Source organism: Mastigoproctus giganteus, chromosome 2 (assembly GCF_048544385.1).
Source record: "Mastigoproctus giganteus isolate SK-2022 chromosome 2, ASM4854438v1, whole genome shotgun sequence".
Lineage (NCBI taxonomy): Eukaryota > Metazoa > Arthropoda > Arachnida > Uropygi > Thelyphonidae > Mastigoproctus > Mastigoproctus giganteus.
In genome coordinates, this window is record NC_143576.1 from 257,807,178 (window position 1) to 257,832,317 (window position 25,140).

Consider the following 25,140-nt stretch of genomic DNA (forward strand, 5'->3'; position numbering starts at 1 on the left):
GCTAATGCTAATAAAAATATACATAGAACTATCGGCTCATTTCTTTGGTCTCCCCCTACATTTGCTACACTGCTAATTTCACCGTCTCCGGTCTGATCCTACAGTAATTTGTCAAAAAAAACCTTACTTTATTTTTTCATCTTAAGTTTACTTTGTTTAAATTTCAAATTGGTAGCCATTTTGCTTTCTTTCATACTTTCACTCTTTTCTTTTTCCCTTTGGCAAAATTTATCAGTTTTATTTTTCCTTTGACAGAATTTATCATTTTTATTTTAGCATTTTACTTTTATTTATTTATTTTTGAATTATATTCTTTTTATTCCTTCCTTTTTGGTCTCTGTCGGGTTGGCTATGAATGTATACATTTCGTGCATTAGCATTTGTAGGGGCATATGATGCTAGAAAGCAAGCTTATGCAGCATCAGCCAAAAAAAAAAAAAAAAACCTACCATTTCACCCTCCCAAATTCCTTCCAACTTCCACAACAAAAGATGGAAGTCTGTTCCACCAATCATCCATCTGTTGGCTAAAGGCAAATATCTGCACATCTATTCTACAACTGTCTTTCTTCAATTTGAATCTATGCCCTCTCGGGTGATTATTCTGAGCAAGAGGAAGAATCCTATCAGCATTCAGCTTAATCAACCCATTCAAGGCCTTATACACCTCAATCAGATCACCTCGCAGGTGCCTACTCTCCAGGTGCTGCACAATTACCCCCAGGTCTTTTTCACTTTCCACTTCCCTGAGTGTAGTATCACACAGTTGGTAAGTTTCTCTGCAGTTATTGCTACCCATATATAGTACTTTGCATTTGTCAATGTTAAACTTCAGTTGACACTTCTCAGCCCATTTGCCCAACTTATCTAGATCCAGTTGGAGTAGCACACTGTTTTTACTGTCGTTAACAACTCTGCCAACTTTTGTATCATCTGCAAACTTGGACATTAATCCCGAAATACCTTCATCATTGATGAATACACAAAACAACAATGGCTCCAGCACCAAGCCCTGGGGAACTCCACTAATAACATTTGTCCACAAAGAGCAGTGTCCATTGATTACCACTCTCTGTCGTCTCCCACTCAACCATCCCTTATCCATTGTAGCAACTTACCCTTAATGCCATACCTCTCCAATTTGTGCAGCAGTCTTCCATGTGCAACAGTATCAAAAGCTTTCTTGAAATTCAAGTATATTATATCCATCATATACTTCATTTCGTACATATACATTGTTGACGGGAGAGAGTGCTTCTACAGGGATGGGGTACATTTAAAGAGAAGGGGTGCAAGAATATTTGCTGATGCTATTGAGACAGTGTTAGGTGGATCGGAAAACTGCTAGCTTGGTTGGTGGGATACACAGACCAAAAGGTTAACAGTGGCTGCAGGCAGAAGCAAAAGTGATTCTTGCACTGCTTCTATTAGAATGAACAGCAGAATGGAAAGCAAGGCAATGGAGATTTCCAGGACTGTTGAGAGTCATAGTGGAACAAATAAATACATGGGCTGTGTTAGGGTAACTAAGAGTAGAAACAGGTGCATGTATACTTGCATGTACACCAATGCTAGGAGTATAGTTAATAAATTTGATGAGCTTGAAGCGCTAGTCAAGACATCAAAGGCAGATATTGTTGGGATATCAGAAACGTGGTATCACACAGATATAAACAGATGTGAAGAATTGAAATTTGGGGAGTACATTGTGTACAGAAAAGATAGAAAAGACAAGAAGGGAGGAGGAATTATGCTGTAAATTAAGAAACACATAAAATCTAAGGAAGTGCATCTAATTGATGTTGGTGGGCAATGCAATGTTGAGTCTCTTTGGTGTGACAAGCACTGGGGAAGGAAAAATGAGAGGTGTGTGTTATAGGCCTAATGAATCTGATGAGTATAATGAGCAATTGTGCAGAGAAATAGTGGGCCACAAATCAGAATGTCTTATAATGGGGGATTTTAACTTTCCAGATATCGACTGGAACTTGTGGGTTGGTCATTCGCACACTAGCAAGACTTTTTTGGATTTATTGGATAACTGTTTTCTACAGCAGCATGTTCGAGAGGCAACCAGAGGGAGTAATACTCTTGATCTGATTATCAGCAGTGATTATTCATGCGTTAAGAATTTGCAGATAAAGGAACCACTAGGTGACAGTGATCACAATGTACTGATGTGGGATTTACTTAAAGATGAAACTACCATCAAGGCTGAAGGGAAGGGCTTTTGCTTTCGTAAAAGTGATTACAGGGGTCTCAGACAGTTTTTAAATTCTGTACAGTGGGATCAGCTGATGATGTTACCAACATTGAATTGTAAATGCCTTCGGGCACATAATCTTGGAGGCTGCTACACTTTTCATTCCAACTAAGAAATACTGTTCAAGGCCTAAATGGATGTCAGATGAATTAATGAGGCTTGTAGCAGAGAAGAAAAATGTATGGGATGCATATAAATTGTCAGGTGACACAGAAGGCTATGGCAGATATAAAGCTTGTCTGCAATCAAGTCACAAAGAAGGTTAGGTAGATGAAGGCAGATTACAAGAAATCTTTGGCAAAGCATGCAAAGAAAAACAGCAAAGAGTTCCTTACTTATGTAAACTCTAGAAGGAAAGGGATGAATCAGATTGGACCACTTAACATAGATGGGTTAACTATTGATGATCATGCTCAGGTAATGGATAAACTGAATGAGTATTTTGCATCTACATTCACACATGAGGAGTTATTCAATAAGGGGAATGCCAGAAGTTTATCAAATCTAATAGGGAGCTAAGTGATTTGGTTATAACTGAGAGCAAAGTGGAGGAGAAATTGTTGAAGTTAAACGTTAGGAAGGCACCTGGGGTGGATGGGATCTATCCAGTTATATTAAAGGAGGCAGCAAACGAAGTAAGTAAACCCTGAGCCATAATTATGAGAGCTTCCTTGGAGTCGGTAGGTCACCATGGACTGGAGGTGTGCAAATGTATCACCATTTCACAAAGGGGGTTCAAAGGGTGACACAATTAGCTATAGACCTGTTGGTTTAACTTGTGTTCCGGGGAAAATAATGGAGTCACTGGTTAAAGAAGCATTGCAGGATCAACTAGACAAGACTTCAGTAATAGTTAAGACGCAGCATGGGTTTGTTAAAGCGAGGTCTTGTCTGAGCAGTTTGATTGGATACTATGATGTGGTCACAAAGGAACTGAATGTCAAAAATAATTTTGATATCATATACTTTGATTTCAGGAAAGCTTTTGATACTGTTGCACATAGAAGACTGCTATACAAATTGGAGAGGTATGGCATAAGGGTAAGTTGCTACAATGGATAAAGGGATGGTTGAGTGGGATACAACAGAGAGTGGTAATCAACGGACACTGCTCTTCTTGGGCAAATGTTATTAGTGGAGTTTCCCAGGGTTCGGTGCTGGGCCCATTGTTGTTTTGTGTATTCATCAATGATATTGATGAAGTTATATCAGGATTAATTTCCAAGTTTGCAGATGATACAAAAGTTGGCAGGGTTGTTAACAACAGTAAAAACTGTGCTACTTCAACTGGATCTATATAAGTTGGGCAAATGGGCTGAGAAGTGGCAACTGAAGTTTAACATTGACAAATACAAAGTACTGCAGTTGGTACACTTCTCTTCAGCAATAACTGAAGAGAAGTGTACCAACTGTGTGGTACTACACTTAGGGAAGTGAATAAAATTAAAAAGACCTGGGGGTAATTGTGCAGTCAAATATGAAGTTCGCTGAGCAATGCAGATGGACTGTCAGGGCAGGTTATGGAGCTTGTCAATGATATATAGAAATATTCCTAGCAGGGACAGGGAGGTGATTATCCTGTTGTACAAGGCAATGATCAGGCTACACCTAGAGTACTATGTACATGTCTGGAGGTCTCATTTTATGAAGGAAGGATGGAGTGGAGAGGTGCTATAATGAGTATAAAGAAGGGCAACAAGGTTGGTGAGGGGAACAAAGGGATGCCCTTTCAAAGAAAGGCCTAAGTCTCTTCAAATTGCAGTGCCTGGAGAGTAGGCACCTGCGAGGTGATCTGATTGAGGTGTATAAGGCCTTGAATGGGTTGAGCAAGCTGAATGCTGATGGGATTATTCCTCTTGCCCAGATTAAGAACCTGAGGGGCATAAATTCAAATTGAGGAAAGACAGTTGTAGAATAGATGTGTGGAAATTTGCCTTTAGCCAATGAGTAGTTGATTGCTGGAACAGACTTCCATCTCTTGTTGTGGAAGTTGATAACCTAAATAAATTTAAGGCTGAGCTGGACAGGCATTTGAAACGAATGGAGGGGGCTGCATAAATAAGCTTGCTTTCTTGCATCGTATGCCTTATAACCTAAATAAATTTAAGGCTGAGCTGGACAGGCATTTGAAACGAATGGAGGGGGCTGCATAAATAAGCTTGCTTTCTTGCATCGTATGCTAATAACAGAAGCAGAGACCTTGACTATTGCTGTGGTTTCTACGGTTTTGGCTGCCAATCCTTTGAAAACATAGTTAAAGTCCTAGTACTAGATACCATTTTTATTATTTTTACGTTATTTTTAAGTTAATCTTAATTTCATTTAATTTCACGTAATCTGCTTTTCCTTTCAAACATTCTCAATTTATTCCATTGTAATTACACTTGACAGGTCAGCAAACCTACTCAATACACTGATCAAATACATTTGTCCGTATTTCATTATGGTTGGTGGGTATTTCTGCTATAATTAGTAGTGTCCCGGATCCATAATCTGATTAATAAATTAATAACTTTTTCATTCTTTTTCAATGTTCAGTTTTATCAATACATCCTCTTATTTTTATTTATTTACATATATATATATAATTTGTATTAATATTAAATTAAAGTAAATAAGTATAAATGGATGTGAAAGTTACACAAGGTGCCAGTAACTATAAGGGTGAAGAAAGTAGAAAAAGAAGAGTAGTAGATCAGTGAAAGAATGTTAATATCCTAGAAGTTACGATTAATTAAATTATGGGCTGAATTGCCAAGCCAGTATAAATTTGGGGAACTGTAAAGTAAAATTAGTACAATAAAATATTAATAAAAAGCAATTAAAATGAAAATGGTATTGCTGTTATCAGATGAGGGGGAAACAATTTTAGTAAAAGGTCTAATATATGTGACATCATCAAGCATTTTTGCATTACCTATATTACGTAAACCTTTTGCCAAAATTGTTTCCCCCCTCATATCTGTTAACGGCTATACCATTTTATTTTTATTTTCATTTTAATTGCTTCTTATTAAAAATTTGTTGTATTAATTTTACTTTACAGTTCCCCCACTTTATATTGTCTTGGCAATTCAGCCCATAAATTACTTCATTAACCATAACCTCTAGGATATTAACATTCTTTCACCATTCACTAATCTACTACTCTTCTTTTTCTGCTTTCCTCATCCTTATAGTTACTGTCACCTTGTGTAATTTTCACATACATTTATACTTAATTTAATTTAATCTAATATTAATACAAATTACATATACTCTTGCATCCTTTTTTTTTTTTTTTTTTTTTTTTTATGAAAACCCCAAACACGAAAGGTATCAAAACCTATAATACTTAGTACCGTGCACGATCTCCGTAGCCGAGTGGTCAGGAGCGCGAGTGCAGTAGCACGCGCTCTTTGAGAAGACCGGGGTTCAAGCCCCTGACTGCTGAATACGGTTGATCTGCCAAACCCGCACTGGACCAGCGTGGCCGATTATGGTCCGTTTCCCTCAGCATGAATTGTTGAGGAGGCTTCCATCCTGCAGTGGATTGATAATGGCTGCACTTTTTTTTATGGGTTGAAGGAGAAGTATGGGGGGAGGGGGATGCCGGAAACTTTGCCTTAGAGGCTAAACATGGGTTTCACCACTTCAAGCCTCCAATAAGCAAAGTGGTGGTATTTCACTGGTTGATGAAAGTCATCTACCACCTACTGCTTTGCACTTTTAGGTACATCTTTCATACCTTATTTATTTATCTTGCTTTTACCGAAACCATTTCATCTACTGTTTACCTCTTTTCTACATTCTTTCACCTTTCACTAATCTACTACTCTTCTTTTTCTGCTTTTCTCACCTTTATAGTTACTGGCATCTTGTGTAGCTTTCACATCCATTTATATTTAATTTAATATTAATACAAATTACATATATTCTTGCATCCTTTAATGCTGCTTTGCCCTTTTAGGTGCATCTGTCATACCTTATTTATCTTGCTCTTACCAAAACCATTTCATCTAGTGTGTGTGTGTGTGTGTGTGTGTGTGTGTGTGTGTGTGTGTGTGTGTGTGTGTGTGTGTGTAAAATAAATAAGAGAGAAAGAGGTAAGAGGATAAAGGGTGAGAGAGGGAAAGGTAGAGATAAGGGGGGTAAAAAAAGAAAACATGAATTAATCATGAAGGGACGTTGCTGTACAACTCACAACCCCTACATCTTCATCTTGTGTCATCCACTGGAGTTGCATCATGTTTATTTCTTGCAATTCCGGCTGTTGATATTTGATGAAGACACCAAGGTTGTGAGTTGCACAGCAACATCCCGTCACATGATTAATTTGTGTGTTTTTTTATTTCTTTCTTTCCTCTTTTCAAACTTTGTTCCCTCCCTTTCTCTCTTTTTCACCCTTTATCTTTCTCTTATCTTTTTCTCTCTCTCTTATTTATTTTTTATCATCCATTCATTGTTAAGGCTTAGCATTAGCTGTCTTAGTGTAGTGCTTTCTTATTTTTTTACTTTTTTTTTTTTTTACTTTATTCGTTTTCTTCTTTATACATGCGCGCACCCCCCCCCCCCACACAGCTATTAGTGTTTTGCAAATTACAGTGTCTGGAGACTAGGTACCAGCAAGGTGATCTGATAGAGGTGTATAAAGCCTTGAATGGTTTGAGCATGCTCAATGCTGATGGAATTCTTCCTCTTGCTCAGAATAATCACCTGAGAGGGCATAAATTCAAATTGAGGAAAGACAGATGTAAGATAGATGTGCGGAAATTTGCCTTTAGCCAGCGGGTAGTTGGTTGGTGGAACAGACTAACATCCCTTGTTGTGGAAGTTAATAGCCTAAATAAATTTAAGGCTCAGCTGTATTTCGAACAAATGGAGGGGTGAAATGGGAGTGGGTTGTTTTTTTTTTTTGGCTGATGCTGCATAAGCTTGCTTTCTTGCATCATATGCCTCTACTAATGCTAATATGCTAGTGCAAGTTGCCAGCAAGCAGGTGATCTGCTTTCTACGTGTCTGTATCCTAATAAAATAAAATATTATACATAATATTTTACTCCTTTGTGAATTGGGGTTACATTTGCACATCTCCAGTCTGTGGGTACCTCCCCTGAGTTCAAGGAAGCTCTCATAATTATGGCTAACGGATTGCTTACTTCCTTTGCTGCCAACTTTAATATAACTGGATCTATCCAGTTATATTAAAGTACTACATATAGAGTACTACATATGAGGAAACAGCAACCCCAGAGCAACGTATCAACTCTGTGGTACTACACTGACAGTGGTAGAGAATGAAAGGACCTGGGGGTAATTGTACCGGCAGATATAAAGTTCTCTGAGCAGTGCAGACGGGCTGCAAGAGTAGCTCATGGTGTCTTGTCAATGACATACAGGAATTTTTCTAGCAGGGATAGGGAGGTGATTATTCCCTTGTATAAGGCAATGGTCAGGCCGCACCTTGAGTACTGTATACAGGTCTGGAGGACTCATTTCAAGAAGGATGTAGAGCTGCTGGAACAAGTACAGAGAAGGGCAACAAGGTTAGTGAACGGAACGAAGGGTTGCTCTTAAGAAGAAAGGCTTAAGTTTTGCAAATTACAGTGTCTGGAGACTAGGCACTGGCGAGGTGATCTTATAGAGGTGTACAAAGCTTTGAATGGTTTGAGCATGCTCAATGCTGATGGGATACTGCCTCTTGCTCAGAATAATCACCTGAGAGGGCATAAATTCAAATTGAGGAAAGACAGATGTAGGATAGATGTCCAGAAATTTGCCTTTAGCAGCGGGTAGTTGGTTGGTGGAACAGACTTCCATCCCTTGTTGTGGAAGTTGATAGCCTAAATAAATTTAAGGCTCAGCTGGACAGGTATTTCGAACGGACGGAGGGGTGAAGTGGAAGGTTGTTTTTTTTTTTTTTTTTTTTTTGTTTGATGCTGCATAAGCTTGCTTTCTTGCATCATATGCCTCTACTAAAGCTAATGCTAATAACACAGAAGACAAAAGAATTATTTATTTATTGAAACTATTTATTTTTGTATCTGATATATTAGGGTGTACTCAGGCACCGGCCGACCGGGCTATCTGAGTGGGTAAAGTGCCTACCTGGCAACCCAAAGGTCGCGGGTTCGAGTCCTGCGTCGGGCTTGGATCAAAGTACTGCAAAAACCTTGGGAGGTGTATTATGGCCACAGAAGCCTATACGCCAACAACTACCAAAAAAAAAAACTCGGGCACCAACGCTGCATTTAGGTAGCCTTGGACCCTGGCATACCTATTTTTAAAGGCCTTATAAATAAGAATGCAGAATCCTGTTTCATAGCTCGCACTAAAGAACTTGTAATATTAGAAGTCTAATTCTTCAAAGAAATTAGAGATTATAGTAATTTTCAAATTTTTATCTGTTTGGTGTTGTGCTGTGGATTTCTGGGATTGAAAAAAAATAACAAAATGTATATGTAGTAGGCCCTCTACCCATCAACTTCCTAATCCATCATATCTGGCTTCCACTATTTAGCACAATTGTTCTGGTACCCTTTGTTTTTCTTTTGTCCCTTGTTATTCCACTACTTGTCTCATGAATCATGTATGTAACTTCCAATCATTCAGTAGCATCAGCCCTTATCAGGAACACTCCCGGTGAGAGTTCATATGAAGGGGAACAATATTATTCATTTTCTTCTTTCTGGTATTAACCTTTTAGCATGTTTTGGCTGATGCTGCATAAGCTTGCTTTCTTGCATCATATGCCTCTGCTAATGTTAACATAAGCAGAGCATTCTTTGCCACTGTTAGCCAAGTACTTCTAATAATGTCTTTGCATGTCAAATCCCCATAATAACTTGATTGTCATAATCAACAGTGATAATTGAAATAATCAGTTATAACCAATAATCAAAATAATCTGATTATATGTAAATTAGTGATTGTGAAATTTACAAGAAGGAAAATGAAGGATAAAAAAAATGACAGTGGAAGGATTCAGTCTGATGTTATCAATATTAAAGATAAAGTACCATCATAACTTGGCCAGCAGAATGCTGTGTGCATGTGTATATCTGTACAGTGTGTGTATATCTGTATACACACACTGTACAGATATACACTAAGCTGGCTATGCATCAGCAACACCTACCTAATACTTTGTGGGGGCCACAGTTAGCTCATAATACAGCCATACCAGTCTTGGCATGGACTCCATAAGGTATTGCAAGATGTCTTGTGGTAGTGCTACCCATGCATTGCATAATGTATCCAGTAATGCCCACAGATTATCAGATGGATGGTCACATCATCAAATGTCTTTTTTTCCAGTTTGCCTCAAACATGCTCAGTTGGCTTTAGATTGGGTGAGCGAGTTGGTTGGCCATGGGAGGATGGAGAATTCATTGTCATTCCCCTGAAACCAGTTTGCAACCTGTCAGGTCTTGTGGCATGGTGCATTGCCGATAGATACCAGAGTTGTCTAGATACACTGTCAACATGAAGGGGGTGTACTCAAGTCAGTGACGATAAAAAGGTTTGCATTCCCATTGAGTCATTGATTAATGGCAATCAGAAGACCCAGGGCATGTAATGAAAACAGTCCAAAACCATAACACCACTGCTTCTAGCCTGCCAAACACCAATGGTGCATTCAGGCCATGACTTCATGTTGCTTTCTCCAGAAGTAGATACACTTATCACCACAATAGATTTGGAAATAGCATTCATCAGACTAGTCAACATGTTGGTGGTCCATGGCTGGTGATGATGTGCCCATGGAAGTTGCAGTTTCTTGAATCTCACAGTGAACATGAGTACTAATGATGGCCATCAATTGCCATAGCCTATACAAGCGTATGTGTGATACATAGTCCATGTGGGTATTGGTCTTGTTTTTCCTCTGTTCTACAGATGGTTAGCTGGGCCACTGCTGTGTCACTACTTTGTTACAAGATGAGACATAATGCTCACCATTGACTGCACGTGACTGTCTCACATATGATCTTTGGCTGGTTGTTAAACTGCTGTTGAGCCAGTTACGGCAGACTAGTGAAACCACAGAACACGAGCATTTAGCTATGTTGGCTGTTGAGATACTGGCACCTCCATATCTTGTACCTACAATCATTATTCCACACTCAAAGTCAGAAAGATCTTGACACCAACCCATTCTTCCTTGCGGACACTCAAAAACTGATCGCCACGTGTGAACACAATTTTATATCGGCCATCACTGACCTTGAGCCTTCACCAGCATCACAGACTAGTCCATTCTTACACAAGGGAGTATTGTCAATTCAAAGCTTTGTGTGTGTTTTAAAGACTGAATGGAACTATTGCCCAGAACTACATGCATGCGTATATATATATAATTCTGGCCAGTAGTTCCATTTGGTCCCTTTTGTTATTGTTTTCTGCATATAATTGATTATGAAAATGCCATAATTGACATTGTAGATTTCATAAATGATTGATTTACATATAATTGATTATTGTCATTACTGAAATAATCAAATTAATCATTTAATTATGAAAATCATTCAATTATGCCCATCACTAATTTATACTTACTGTAGGTTTCCACATCCTCCGATAATTTGTAATCATCCCATGCATTTTTCTTCCTTGCCACTAGTCTCATTAGTTTATCTGAATTTAAGTCGAAACATGGAATAATATCTTAATTGATATAAGAAGTTTATTTTTCTATGATTACTTCGCTGAAGACTTTCCATTTAGTATTTGCCAGTAAAATCAGTTGGAAGTACAGAAAAGAATTAAGAAATTTAATTTCACAAAAGCGTAAAAGTAAAATTCCTTCCCTCTACCCTTGATGCATTTCTCACTGCTGCTTACTAGTGCCTTTGATGATAAGTCACTGCTGATAATCAAGAACATTGCTTTCTTTTGTTGCCTCTCTAATATATTGGTATAGAAAACAGTCATCTAATAAATCCAGAAATGTTTTGCTACTGAGTGAGTGGTAAACTCACAAGTTCATTCAAAATACAGAAAGTTAAAATCCTCCATAACAAGACATTCTGATTTACTGGATCACTGCTGGTGGTGTGGCTGAAGCATTTGTAACTTTCATGAATACTGTTTGTCCATAGAGAATTTATGTCAATATTCATTTACTTCCTTACTGTATATTCCAGTATAAGTTGACTTTTGAAGCACAAAAAATCACCTAAAATTTTATGGTCAGCGAAAGTTGGTTAGTTGATTAAGCACTCAGTGCATATGTTTAGGATTTTATGCTATATAAATTAACTTATCTAGTATGAAATCCTAAACACATTCATAGTATTCAAGTTTGAAAATTAAAAATTATGTAAATGGTGATAGACAAAATTTTGTAAAATATAGTTTATCACTATTAAATAAAACTCCTAAATTATAAAAATTTTCATTAAATGTTGCTTGTGAGGAGATCAAGTATTTATGTGAAAGGACATTCCAAGAGAAATGTTGAGTAACTGCTGTTGAGAGTTCACTAAATTTTTATTTTGAATTTGTTCAAAGAGAACAAATTCAACAAAGATATCAGTAGTGGGTGTAATTTAAATTACACAATAAAAATATGATATATACTTCATAATTTAGCAAGTAATTACTTAGGAAAAAAAACTAATAAAAGTTAATTAATAAAAATATCAAATGCAATAAGATTGAGTTTACTACCCGTTTATAATGAATTGCACTAACAGAAAAGCCCAATAAACAGGTGACTGCAAATTGTCTTCATTATTTTATGGTAGTGACCTCCAGAGATGTGCTTTAGTAAAATGTGAGCTCGTGTGAGGTGATAATAGTGTGTTTCCGCCTTAAGTGACAGCGGTACTAGTAAATCTACCAAGAAAAGGAAAGTGATTGATTTGGATCAGCAAATTAAAATAATAAGAATGTATGAAAATGGTCAAACTTAACAAGTATTATGTGGAATTTAGATTTGTCAGTGTCAACAATGAACGCAATAATAAAGGACAAAGAATGCTTGAAGCACTGAAGGGATCAGCACCAATGAAGTCAACTAATAATAACCAAGGCTACAAAATACATATCAGTTTTTTACGATAACATGCATTTTTTCTTCCTTTTATGTTTTCTTTTCTTATGTGCCACTCCGGCTATTTCACCGCTGTCCCCAGATAAAGTTTTTAATTGAACTAATTAAAAATATATAACTATTTTTCTTCATTCTTCTGAGGATATTATGTGGTTTTTGTAATTTTGGCATATCAGGGATCTAGTAGCAATATTTTATTAGTCATTCCTGAGTTACGTAAAACTCTACTTACGTAAGAAGTCCTGGAACGTATCTCTTACGTATGTCAGGGACTTACTGTAGATCTGCTGGAATGGGCACAGAGAAGGGCAACCAGATTGGTGAAGGGAATGAAAGGGTACTCTTACCAAGAAAAGCCTCAGTTTATTGAGGCTTTTCTTGGTAAGAGTTTTTTCTAGATCTGATTGAGTTGTTCAAAGCCTTAAATGGATTGAGTAAGCCAAATGTTGGTGGTATTCTTCCTCTTGCTGAGACTACACACATGAGGAGGCATAAATTAAAGTTGAGGAAGGCTGGTTGCAGGATAAATGTGCAGAAGTTTTCCTTTTGCTAGCAGGTGGTTAATTGGAACAAACTTCCATCTGTTGTTGTGGAAGTGGGTGATTTGAATAAATCAAGGAAAAACTAGACAAATTCTTGCAAAGGTATAGATGGGTGAAGCATGTAGTTTTTTTTTTGTTTTTTTTTGCTGGTGATTTATAAGCTTTCTTGCATCATTTGCCACTACTAATACTAATTTGCAATGCAGTTACTTGCATATTATTGATAAGAAGGTCAAGTTTTCAAAACACTTTATTTACCGTTGAAGAGATGTGGGCATGCAACTTTGAACCTGAACTGAAGTCATAATCAGCTCAATGGAAGCACCTATCTTTGTCGCACCCCTCTAAATGACCTGGATGCCTCCATAGCCAGGTGGGCAGGAGCAGCAGTGCATAGCACACGCTTCTTGATTAGGCCGGGGTTCGAGCCCATAACCACCAAATACGGAGGATGCGGAAAGGTCAGGGAATGACCACCGCATATCCCCGGAGCAATATGGCCTTAGTTGCTAATGCTCCTAAAAACCAAAATAACAACAACAATCTAAATGACCTTATCAACTATCAAGGTTGAAACAAATGGTAATCATGGACTCTGATACTGTTGCACCTAAAAAAACTGCCGTATAAATTGAAGCACTGTGGAAACCCCATTATTCAGTGCTGGCCCCATTGTTGTTTTCTATATTTATTAATGACATTCGTGAAGGTATACCAGGTTTGATGTCTTAAGTTTGCTGATGATATAGACTGTGGTTAATGACAGTAATTAGGGTAAGCTACTAAGAATTAAAAAAAATTATCAAATGGACTGAGAAATGGCAGTTGAAGTTTAACATTTTCAAATGCAAGGTATTGTATATGAGTAGCAGTAATCCTGGATTAAGGTATCAACTCTTTATTACTACACTTGGTGCAGTGGAAAATGAAAAAGACCTGTAATTGTGCAGTCAGATATGAAATTCTCTAAGCAGGAGAGATAGACTGTCAGGACAGCTCATTGGGTTTTGTCAAGTATATATAGGAGCTTTGTTAGCAGGGATAAGAAGGTGATTACCCTATTGTACAAGGCAATGGCTAGATCACATTTTTAGTACTGCATACAGGTCTTGAGGCCCCATTTTAGGAAGGATGCAGATTTGCTGAAATGAGTGTAAAGAAGGGAACAAAAGGGTTGTCTTACTAGAAAGGCTTCAGTTCTACAAATTGCAGCACCTGGAGACTAGGCACTTGTGAGGTGATCTGATTGGGGTGTTTAAGGACTTTGAATGGATTGGAAAATTCAATGCTGATGGCGTTCTTCCCATTGCTTAGACTGCACATGTGAGGGGCAGAAATTCAAATTGAGGAAGGATGGTTGCAGGGTAGATATTTGGTTTATTGCTGGAACAAACTTGCATTTAATTGTTGTGGAGGTGGGTAGTTTGGATAAATTCAAGGAAGAATTTATATACTGGTAGTGATACTGATAGAGCAAATAGTAGTGCTTGAAGCAACCAACAATTGAGACTCTGTCAGGAAAAACTAAGTGGGACTTTTTCAGATTGTAGGTGGAAATGGACATCATTGAGATTGGAACTAAAACCATTTATATTTGTAAAATGAATGAGGTAGTTTTTAGGAGGTTTATACCTTTTTTTGCAGACAAATTTTTCTGTTAGTTTGGCTGTTTATGATGCATTATATAGATAAAGTAAAAGTGGAGCTGGATGGGGGGAGAATAATGAAATTTTTGGATATGGTATATTTTTGCTGTGTATACACACACAGCAAAAATATACCTAGTTTCTTGACATAACCTGGCATCAACAGTCTCTCCCCCCCCCACCAGTACTGATACTTCCTGTGGTCACAAATATACTAACTGATTTGTATGTCTTGTAGAGAGTTACCAATGGCCCGGTGGACTTATTACCAGCCTGTGAACACCGTTTTAGAGTTAGCATTAGCATTAGTAGAGGCATTTGATGCAAGAAAGCAAGCTTATGCAGCATCAGCCAAAAAAAAAAAAAAACCACTTCACCCCTCTGTTCGTTCAAAATACCTGTCCAGCTGAGCCTTAAACTTATTTAGGCTATCAACCTCCACCACAAGGGATGGAAGTCTGTTCCACCAACCAACCATCCGCTGGCTAAAGGCAAATTTCCGCACGTCTATCCTACATCTATCTTTCCTCAATTTGAATTTATGCCCTCTCAGGTGATTTTTCTGAGCTAGAGGAAGAATCCCATCAGCATTGAGCATTGAAGAGTTGTACTCTTCAATTGTTGACCGGGCTAGCCACGTGGGTAAAGTGCCTGCCTAGCAACCCAAAGGTCGCGGGTTTGAATCCCGCCTCAGGTTGGATCAGAGTAAAATGCAAAAACTTTGGGAGATGCATTATGGCCACAGTAACCGCTGCTCTAACAACTAACAAAAAAAAAAAAAAAAACTCTTCAATTGTAAGAAATTTAAATGTCCTTACAAGCCGTGTGCAGTGTCTTTCTCTAAGTGTGATAATAGTTATTGAATTGTAAGGCTAGCTTTTATTTTTAGATTTGTGAACTGCACAAACTGGAATATTTCGAAGAAATTTTAGACCTGCACAGGTATCTGAAAAATATTTCAATTTTTTTAAAACTGCACACATTAAATTGCAGTCTACAGATAAAGTGATGATAATCTTGAGACAAACAGAAAATATTTTAATGTAATTTTTTTTAATCTATTTTCTGGTACAAAATTATGGTATGGTAAATATTCTCAGTTCAAATTGCTTATAGATGCCAACCATATAAATTTATTTCTTTACAGATAGTTGTACATCTTCCTTGTGACAGTTTGTGCACTAATAGATTTAATTTATTTCAGGTTCTGTCTTGTGTAATGATGACAGCATCCCAGAATACATTATCAGGAATTGAGTTTCACCTTTTATGTACATTTTCTAATGTAGTTGCTTTAATACTGTTAAAGTAGTACACTATAAAATGGCAAACATTCGACGGCACTTTAACTTTGGTTTGACTAAGTATCCTCCCTGCAGTTCTTCTGACCAGCCGAAAACTCTTTTACAAAGCCTAGAAAGCAGAGAAGATTCAGCAGAAAAGGATCATTTTACAAAGACAAGGCTGATAAGTGACATTAGTAGTTGTTTGGATCTCTGCTCTTCATATATACAGGTTGGTTTTGAATTTATTTATATTTTATAAAAACATATGCTTAGGTCTATCAGTAAATTATATCTGTTCTTGATATACAATTTCATTATTGTATAGGTAAACATATTTTAAACCAAATGGGATGCAGTCTTTTTACTACAGTGATTCTATTTATAACTTAACCCAGCAGTGTTTACTGTAATGTAAGTGGCTATGTGAGAGCAAAGGTCATTCTTGCTTGTAGTGGATATTTTTGAATTTTTCTCACTGAATTTTTTTTTAGCTGGTTAAACCTGAGTGAAAAAAAAAATCATATTCCATAATATTAGTATTCATTTATTTATTTTTAATTCAGAAAATAAGTGGTAAAAATAAAATTTATTTTTATTCAGAAAATAAGTGGTAAAAATAAAATTAATTTTTATTCAGAAAATAAGTGGTCATATAAGGTAATTTTTGCATCAACATTTTAGTAATTTGCAATGTGTCCTCATATCAGTATTTCTCATTGAATTTTATTTAATTCAATGAGAAATACTGATATATATGGACACAATTTTTTAACAGAATATTGTCATTCCCAATTTCTGGGTGGCACCACATTTCTGTTAGTCCTATTATGTCAGCATTTGTTATGTGTTAGATGTCCTAACCAGGGCTTCAAAATTCAACCATTTTATTGACAACACTCCTGACATTCCTGTAGACACAGTTAAGACTAAGTATTCTATAGTTTACTACCCTGACACATCCCTTATAGTTATTTAGGCTTTTTTCCCTATTTTTCTCATCCTGCTTACTTGAAATGTTGCTACCCTCGAAACATCTTGCCCACATCAGCTGTTGTGGCAACAAACAAGAATTCTTGAGGCGAGTGCAAGCATTACTTGCAAGCATTAAATAAATGCAGGTATAAATTACCTTCCCCCCCACTAGCTACAGTTTCCCTGAACCCTTAGGGTATCCTCATTGATACTGGCAAAAATCCTTGCACCACCTTTGTTCAGATGAATAACATCTCTGCAAAACAGATTCCTTCTACCTACAAATGTGGGCCACACTGATAAAAATTGCCCCTTCCCCCAGATTCCCCCAAGCCTTGAGTTAATCCACAAGACTTTCAGCATATACCTCCTACTGTGTCTGGGCAGAATTGCAGACGTATACACATTCTGACCTATCTCGCGGCATTTTTAGCACTTCCTGACACCAGATATCTATCTTGCAACCATCCTTTCTCTGTTTAAATTTATTCCTCCTTGTGTGTTGTCTGAGAAAAAGGAAGGATGCCATCAGGATTTAGCTTACTCAATCCATTTAAAGCCTTAACCATCTCGATCAAATCTCCTTGCAGGTACATAGTTTCCAGATGTTGCAATTTGCAGAACTGAAGCCACTAACAGTAAGAGTACCCTTTTGTATGCAGTATTCAAAATGTGGCCTAATACGAGGCACATAATTAGGTCCTTCTTCCTGCTGGCAGAATTCCTCTATATTATTGACAAAACCCCATGAGCTGTCCTAGCAGCCTGTGTGGACTGCTCCAAAAACTTCATATCTGATTGCATACATACATACTCTTAGATCTTTCATTCTCCACTACCCTGAGTGAGGTACTACACAGTTGGTATGTTAATCTTGGATTACTGCTATTAGCATTAGTAGAGGCATATTATGCAAGAAAGCAAGCTTATGCAGCTTCGGCAAAAAAAAAAAAAAAACCTACTCCCATTTCACCCCTCCGTTTGTTTAAAATATCTGTCTAGCTGAGCCTTAAATTTATTTAGGCTATCAACTTCTACAACAAGGGATGGAAGTCTGTTCCACCAACCAACTACCCGCTGGCTAAAGGCAAATTTTCGCACATCTATCCTACATCTGTCTTTCTTCAATTTGAATTTATGCCCTCTCAGATGATTATTCTGAGCAAGAGGAAGAATGCAATACCTATGCAAATGGAAGGTATTGCATAGGTAGCAATGCTACTTATGCATTACCTTCCATTTGTCAATGTTAAACTTCAATTACCACATCTCAGCCTATATGTCTAATTCTTCTAGATCTTGTTCTAGTAGTATATTCTGATTACTCCTTAACCATCCTGCCAACCTTCATATCATCTACAAACTTGCACATTAAGCCTTCATCATTATCATTAATAAGAATTGAAAACAACAATGGACTCAGCACTGAATTATGGGATGAATCTACTAATAACATTAGTCATTGAAGAGTAGTGTCCTTCTCTCACTTCACAATCCTGCAGTAACGTTCCCCTAATGCCACACTTCAACTTGTATAGCAGTCTTTTATGTGGAACAGTATCAAAAGCTTTTCTGAAATTTAGGTATATGATGTCAATTTTTTATTTTTATTTTTTTGAATCAAGCTCCTTTGTTACTGTATTATAGTATCCAATCAGATTGATCAGACAAGATTGCTCCTTAACAAATGGCACATCCGCAGCCAAGTGGGCAGGAGCAGCAGTGCATAGCACATGCTTCTTGAAGCACTACAGAATCATCTTGTCTAGATGATTCTGTAGTGCTTCTTTAACCAGTGCGTCCATTAATTTTCCAGGAAGAGAAGTTAAACTAACAAGTCTATAATTACTTGTGTCGCCCTTTGATTCTCCTTTGTGAATTGGGGTCACATTTGCACATCTCCAGTCCATAGGTACTTCCCCTGAGTTCAAGGAAGCTCTCATAATTATGGCTAAGGGTTTGCTGCTTCCTTTAATATAACTGGAGATAGATCCCATCCACCCCAGGTGCCTTTCTTGTATTTATCTTCAACAATTTCTCCTCCACTTTACTCTCAGTTATTACAAGATTCTCTAGCTTACTGCCAGAGTTGAATATACCTCTGGCATTCCCCTCACTGAATAACTCCTCATGTGTGAATGTCGATGCAAAATATTCATTCAGTTTGTTAGCTATTTGCTGTTTTTCTTTGCATCCCTTGCCAAAGATTTCTCGTAATCTGCCTTCGCATGCTAACCTCCTTTGTAACTTGGTTACAGATCAACTTGTATCTATCATAGGCTTCTGTGTCACGTGTTAATTTGTATGTATCCCATGCATTTTTCTTCTCTGCCATATGTCTCATTAGTTCATCTGACATCCACTTAGGCCTAAACCTTGAACAATATTTCTTAGTTGGTATGTAAAGCCTAGTAGCTTCCAAGATAAGTTCTTTGAATGCTTCCCATTTTGAATTTGCTGTTGATAACATCATCAGTTGGTCCCACTGTATAGAATTTAAATACTGTCTCAGTCCATCGGCAAAAGGATGTCCTTATGAAGAAAGACTTCGAATATGTGGGTTGCAGAGTTTGGAAACTAGGCACCTTAGAGGAGACTTGATTGGGGTGTTTAAGGCTCTGAGAGGCATCAGTAAAATGAATGAGGACGAAATTTTCAAGATTATAAATGATGCTACAACTAGGGGACAAATTCGAGTTACGGGGGAGAAACGTTTAGATTGGACTGCAGGAAGTTTTATTTTAGCCAGCGAGTTATAAATTACTGGAATAAGTTGCCTACATAGGTGGTAGAGACGGATAGCTTGGGGAAATCCAAAGGTCATCTGGATAGTACCTTTGGGTGAGGGAAACGTATAGGATGACAGGTTTAATTTTCTTTTCTTTTATTAATTATTATTATTAATTATTATTTTTTTATCATTTGGGGTTTTTTTTTTTTTTTTGACTGGTGCAGCATAAGCCATAGGCTTTCTTGCACCATGCGGCCATTACTAATACTAAATGCTCCAAAAAACCAAATAACAACAACAACAACAACCTTAACAAATCCATGCTTTGACTGCTTTAAATTTTGCTAACTGAATTTCAGTGAAGTCCAATCATTCTGCAACAACCAAATTCTCTGCTTGTACTTCTACAATGATGGGATTGTTACCTTGGGTGTAACCCCTATGTGCATCTAATATACTGGAGGGGATCACCCAAGTGCAAAAACCATCTTAAGCAGGGGTCAAGGTGTGCCATCCACACCACACAGAAGAATGCCACCCTTTGTGTTACGAGGCAATTCTAAGTGGTAAATGACTTTCATCAACCAGTGCAGTACCACCACCTTACGTATTGGAAGTGTGAAGTGGTGAAACCCATGTTTAGTGTCCAGAGCAAAGCTTTGGCAACCCTCAGTCTCTTCTGTCATACAGTATGATTGATGTTTTTTGAGGTCACAGTGAGATCTAATCTTCCTTACATTTCAAGGATACAGCTCTAAAATGGTGTTCACAGGTTGGTTGTTAGATAGTCTACTGCGCCCAACCTCTATGAGGCATCCAGATCAGCTAGTGCATAATCTTGCTGCTTCTACTCTGCCAAATAGTGACTGCAGGGAGTCTAAGTAGTGTGTATGCAGGAGCTATTGTCAAGTCCATGTTATATCAAGGAGCTGGGTATTCTCTCTCTCTCTCTCTCTGTATATGCATGCGTGCGCGTGCACCATATATCTGAAAATTTCATTACTTCATATAAAATGCCTCCCCACCTTTTCTTTACTACAAAAGCGCATCATGAATAGTCAAACCAATAGGACAAACTTATCTGTGAAAAGATCTATAGCCCCAGTCACTAGCTCATTCATTTCACAAATATACATGGTCTCAGTTTCACTTAGTCTGCCAAGTTCCACATACTTTTTCTAACAGAATCCCAATTATTGGTTGTTTCAAACACTGCTTGTCTCATTTGTTCTAATTATCTGCTATACGATTCCTTTCTTCCCAAAGGTAGTATTTCTACATATGTCTGCTTTGATATTCCCTTTCAGAGACAGTAATCTGAAATGTCCTCTTTTCAATCTTCTCTGGTTTACAATCTTTACCCTACTCTGTCAAATTGAATTTTTGCCTCTATCGATCTCCAACTCCACTAATCACTTGGCAACTCTTTGATTTCTTTTCTTTGAAACTGAACTGTTGAGTCCCACTTGGCGCCTCCGTAGCCAGGTGGGCAGGAGCAGCAGTGCATAGCACACGCTTCTTGATTAGACCAGGGTTCGAGCCCGTGACCACCAAATACAGAGGATGCGGAAAGGTCAGGGAATGACCACCGCATATCCCTGGAGCAATATGGCCTTAGTTGCTAATGCTCCTAAAAAAAAACCAAATAACAATAATAACGAGTCCCACTTTCCTAATAATTTTCCTGGATGATTTTAATGTTCACAACTCCAGCTGGTCAAGATGTTGAAGCTTTTGCAGTTACTATGATCTCACACAGTGTTCATTTACCTACCAGAATACCAGACAATCTTAACAACACAGGCAACACTCTTGATCTTTTTTTCACGAACAACCCTTCTAAGTACATGGTCAAGGTGAGTGATCCTCCAGGCACCTCAGATCACAACTTTGTGATGGTCTCTTCTCCAATGGAGTCTTTCTCTCATGGTCATTCAAAGCCCCATGTTTTGGCATTACAAAAATGCAAAATGGGATGATTGTGAGATTTCCATTCTTTAGTAGATCATTTCAATGAAATTATTCTTGTAGGGATGAAATCCTTTATTCCACGTCTCGCCTTAAAAATCTCATCCTTTGTCTAACCCTTGGCTTTACAATAAATGTGCTAAGGTTGTTTAACATAATGTTGCATACTACAATTGGCTTGCAACCAAATCTCCAGGTTTATTTTCTGCCTACACTGAAGCTTGCAACTGTTGTAAAGCAATTATTAAACAGTCCAAATTAGATTTTGAACACGCTAAGAGTAGAAAACTTGCTTCCTGCCCAAATGGTAGTTGAGCATTCTGGTCTCTTGAAGCTATTGGGTGCAACATTTGTCCATCTCTGTATTCTCACCTTTGTTAAAACCTGATGGTTCTATTGCTGCCTCAGCTAAAGAGGATGCCAAAAAATTTTTAAACAATCTCTATGCCAAGAAACTTCAGTTCCTGATGGTATTTGTTCTCAAAACCTATACTCTTCTGCTTCCTCCTGTTCTGTGTTGCCTTTTTACACTTACTTATTCTGCTGGTGTTTTTCCCTATGCTTGGAAATTTTCTTACATCCAGCCAGATCCTAAAAAGGGGCCACAAATCTCTCCCAGCCAATTATTATCCTATTGCACTTGCATCTACTCTTTCTAAAATAATGGAGAAATTCATTAATGATCAACTCCTAAACCAGTGGTTTTCAACCTTTTTTTAATAATGGCACCCCTAAGTAATTTATTTTATTTTGCGGCACCCCTACTTAAGGGGTGCTGCAAAATAAAATCAATTTTCTCAATATATATATATATAATATTAAAAAATATATATGTTATATGATATTATTACAATAATATAATTATTCAGATAGTATGAATCAGAGCTGTACTACTCAATATGTTCTACGTTGATAATAATATTAGTAAAATAATAAGATGAGTTTACCTCAATATAGTGCGTAGAACACTTCCGTATGATACCCTCCAGAAATTAAAACGGAAAAAACGAAAAAATCGACAACTTACCAGTACATTAGAGTAAAATATAAATAATTAAATAATCAATTTAACACAATTCAAATCAATATAAAACAAACATGGAGACCTCATTTCAAGAAGGATGTACAGCTGCTGGAACGAGTACAGAGAAGAGCAACAAGATTAGTGAATGGAACAAAGGGGTGCTCTTACGAAGAAAGGCTTAAGTTTTGCGAATTACAGTGTCTGGAGACTAGGCACCAGCGAGGTGATCTGATAGAGGTGTACAAAGCCTTGAATGGTTTGAGCATGCTCAATGCTGATGGGATTCTTCCTCTTGCTCAGAATAATCACCTGAGAGGGCATAAGTTCAAATTGAGTAAAGACAGATGTAGGATAGATGTGCGGAAATTTGCCTTTAGCCAGCGGGTGGTTGTTAGGTGGAACAGACTTCCATCCCTGGTTGTGGAAGTTGATAGCCTAAATAAGTTTAAGGCTCATCTGGACAGGTATTTCGAACGGACAGAGGGGTGAAGTGGAAGTGGTTATTTTTTATTATTTATTTTACTTTATTTTTTTTTTTTTTTGGCTGATGCTGCATAAGCTTGCTTTCTTGCATCAAATGCCTCTGCTAATGCTAATTAAAAATCAAATTAAGGCTGTGCCATCAGCAAGGGAAGATAATGGTGACTTTTTTTTTGTGACTAACATTTTCAAAAGCCTGAAGGTAATATGAATACCATTGTATTATGTACTTCTGAGAGAAGTGATGCAGTTTGCAGAAAACTGCCTGGGCTGTTGAGATGTCTAGTGCTGCTGCAACGTGACAATGAAAGGCCATATACAGTGCATGCAACCCAACAGACCATTTAGGATTTGGGTATGGGAACCTTGGTCATACTTCCTACAGCAACTTGTTCTAGGAATATGTTCAGGCAAAAGTCTTTCTAATAATGTTAAAAATGATGTATATTGCTGATATTGAAAGCAACTCGTCTTTTAAGTAGTGGCCTCTTCCAGGATTGCTTAAAAGCAATTGATTTTTGATGATTATGCTAAAAAAACAAACTCCACATTCAGATCAGTTTCCTGCTCACTTTTCTTTCTTTTTTTTCCCCTTTGATTTACTTCTTTGTTTGTATTATATTTTATTTTTATTTTCCTATAGTTTCTTATATAAAGTTTCCTATATAATATTTTCTTATATAAAGCATTATAATTGTCTGGAATAGGTTGTATTCCTACACTTAATTGACCAATAATTTTATTTCAAGAAAAACAGAATTATTTATCTATTTGTGTATTGTTTTATGAAATAATGTTAGAGTTGTAAATATTAGAATGTTTTTTGTCACCCTAGAAAAGGAAAAGCCAGGGTGATAAAAAATTGTGTTGGTTGGCTTTTTATAGGTTGGTCACGGAAATGTCCTGATTTTTTTTTTTTTTCCCCTCCTGGTGCATTTTGTCTCAATTTTTGTCATTTTTAGAACTTTTTTTCCCCTGTTTTTCATCCCTGAAATTGTGATCACCCTACTCATAAGCCATGCAGATCTGATACTTAAAACATGCCAATATATATGAAGCATTTTCTGCAGTGAAATTCTTTTCGTGTTCACTTGTTTCTCAATACAGTGATATTGATTTTTCTTTGGAGAGTGCAGAATTTTGTCAAAGACCACCTATGGGTGCATTAACAGTAACGCTTGGTCTTGTTTCCAGGTGGCTTTCTGCTGTGTTAGCACACTGTTTGATGGCACTCGGTCATTAGCTACTGTTCTGTACACCTTAATAAAGGCTCTTTTTGAAAGGCATTTCATAAGTTAGCCTAACTACCTTAAATTGGTCACCAACACATTCCTTTCTGTACAAGCATAAAAATCCCACTACAATGAACAACTTTTCACAGATATTCATTGCACTTTCACACAACACTGTCTGTTGTGACAGTATGGTGTTTTTGCCACTTGTCCCTTGATTGGAGAGGTCTGAGCTAAGGCTCCCTTCAATAAATCTATAAATAGCTGATCTCAGATGGAGGGAATATAGTTTTTTCCCCACGAGTTATTCCAGGTTTTGCAGCCTGCACAACAGCATATTAGTCTGAGTGACACTCCTACAGACATTACATATTCAGTATGGTCTTAGATGATAGCGTGTTATATAAATAACAATATTAGCATTAGCAGAGGCATACGATGCAAGAAGCAAGCTTTATATAGCATCAGACAAAAAAAAAAAAAAAACTTTCCTGTTTCACCCATCCATTCACTCCAAAAGTTTGTCTAGTTCAGCCTTGAATTTATTTAAACTATCAACTTCCACTAATGACAAATGGAAGTTTGTTCCAGCAATCAACCAATCGATTGGTTGATTGCTGAAACACTAGTCCAACTAGATCTAGATAAGTTGGGCAAATGGGCTGAAAAGTGGCAACTGAAGTTTAACATTGACAAATGCAAAGTACTACATATGGGTAGCAATAACCGAAGAGAAATGTACTGTGTAGTACTACACTCAGAGACGTGGAAAGTGAAAAAGACCTGGGGGATAATTTTGCAGTCAAATATGAAGTTCTCTGAGCAGTGTTGAGGGGCTGCCAGGGCAGGTCATGGAGTCTTGTCAATAATATATAGGAATTTTGCTAGCAAGGACAGGGAGTTGATTATCTCATTATACAAGGCAGTGGTCAGGCCACCTCATATTAGGAAGGATGTAGAG

General features: G+C 37.4%; 2 protein-coding genes across 4 annotated transcripts in view; one reads left to right on the plus strand and one right to left on the minus strand.

The window, feature by feature from the left end:
- Positions 1–25,140, plus strand: part of LOC150090410 (uncharacterized) — a 94,745-nt gene that overhangs the window by 16,052 nt on the left and 53,553 nt on the right. For both annotated transcript variants that reach the window (XM_090389873.1, XM_090389872.1), the window contains exon 2: positions 15,691–16,001. In XM_090389873.1, coding sequence (XP_090245999.1) covers positions 15,810–16,001 — 192 coding nt within the window. In that variant the 5' untranslated portion in view covers positions 15,691–15,809. The remainder of the gene's footprint in view (positions 1–15,690; positions 16,002–25,140) is intronic.
- The window catches only part of LOC150090411 (peroxidase-like), a 265,140-nt gene continuing 256,164 nt past the window's right edge, over positions 16,165–25,140 (minus strand). For both annotated transcript variants that reach the window (XM_090389871.1, XM_090389869.1), the window contains one exon: positions 16,165–16,273. In XM_090389871.1, the coding sequence (XP_090245997.1) occupies positions 16,192–16,273 (82 nt within the window). In that variant the 3' untranslated portion in view covers positions 16,165–16,191. The remainder of the gene's footprint in view (positions 16,274–25,140) is intronic.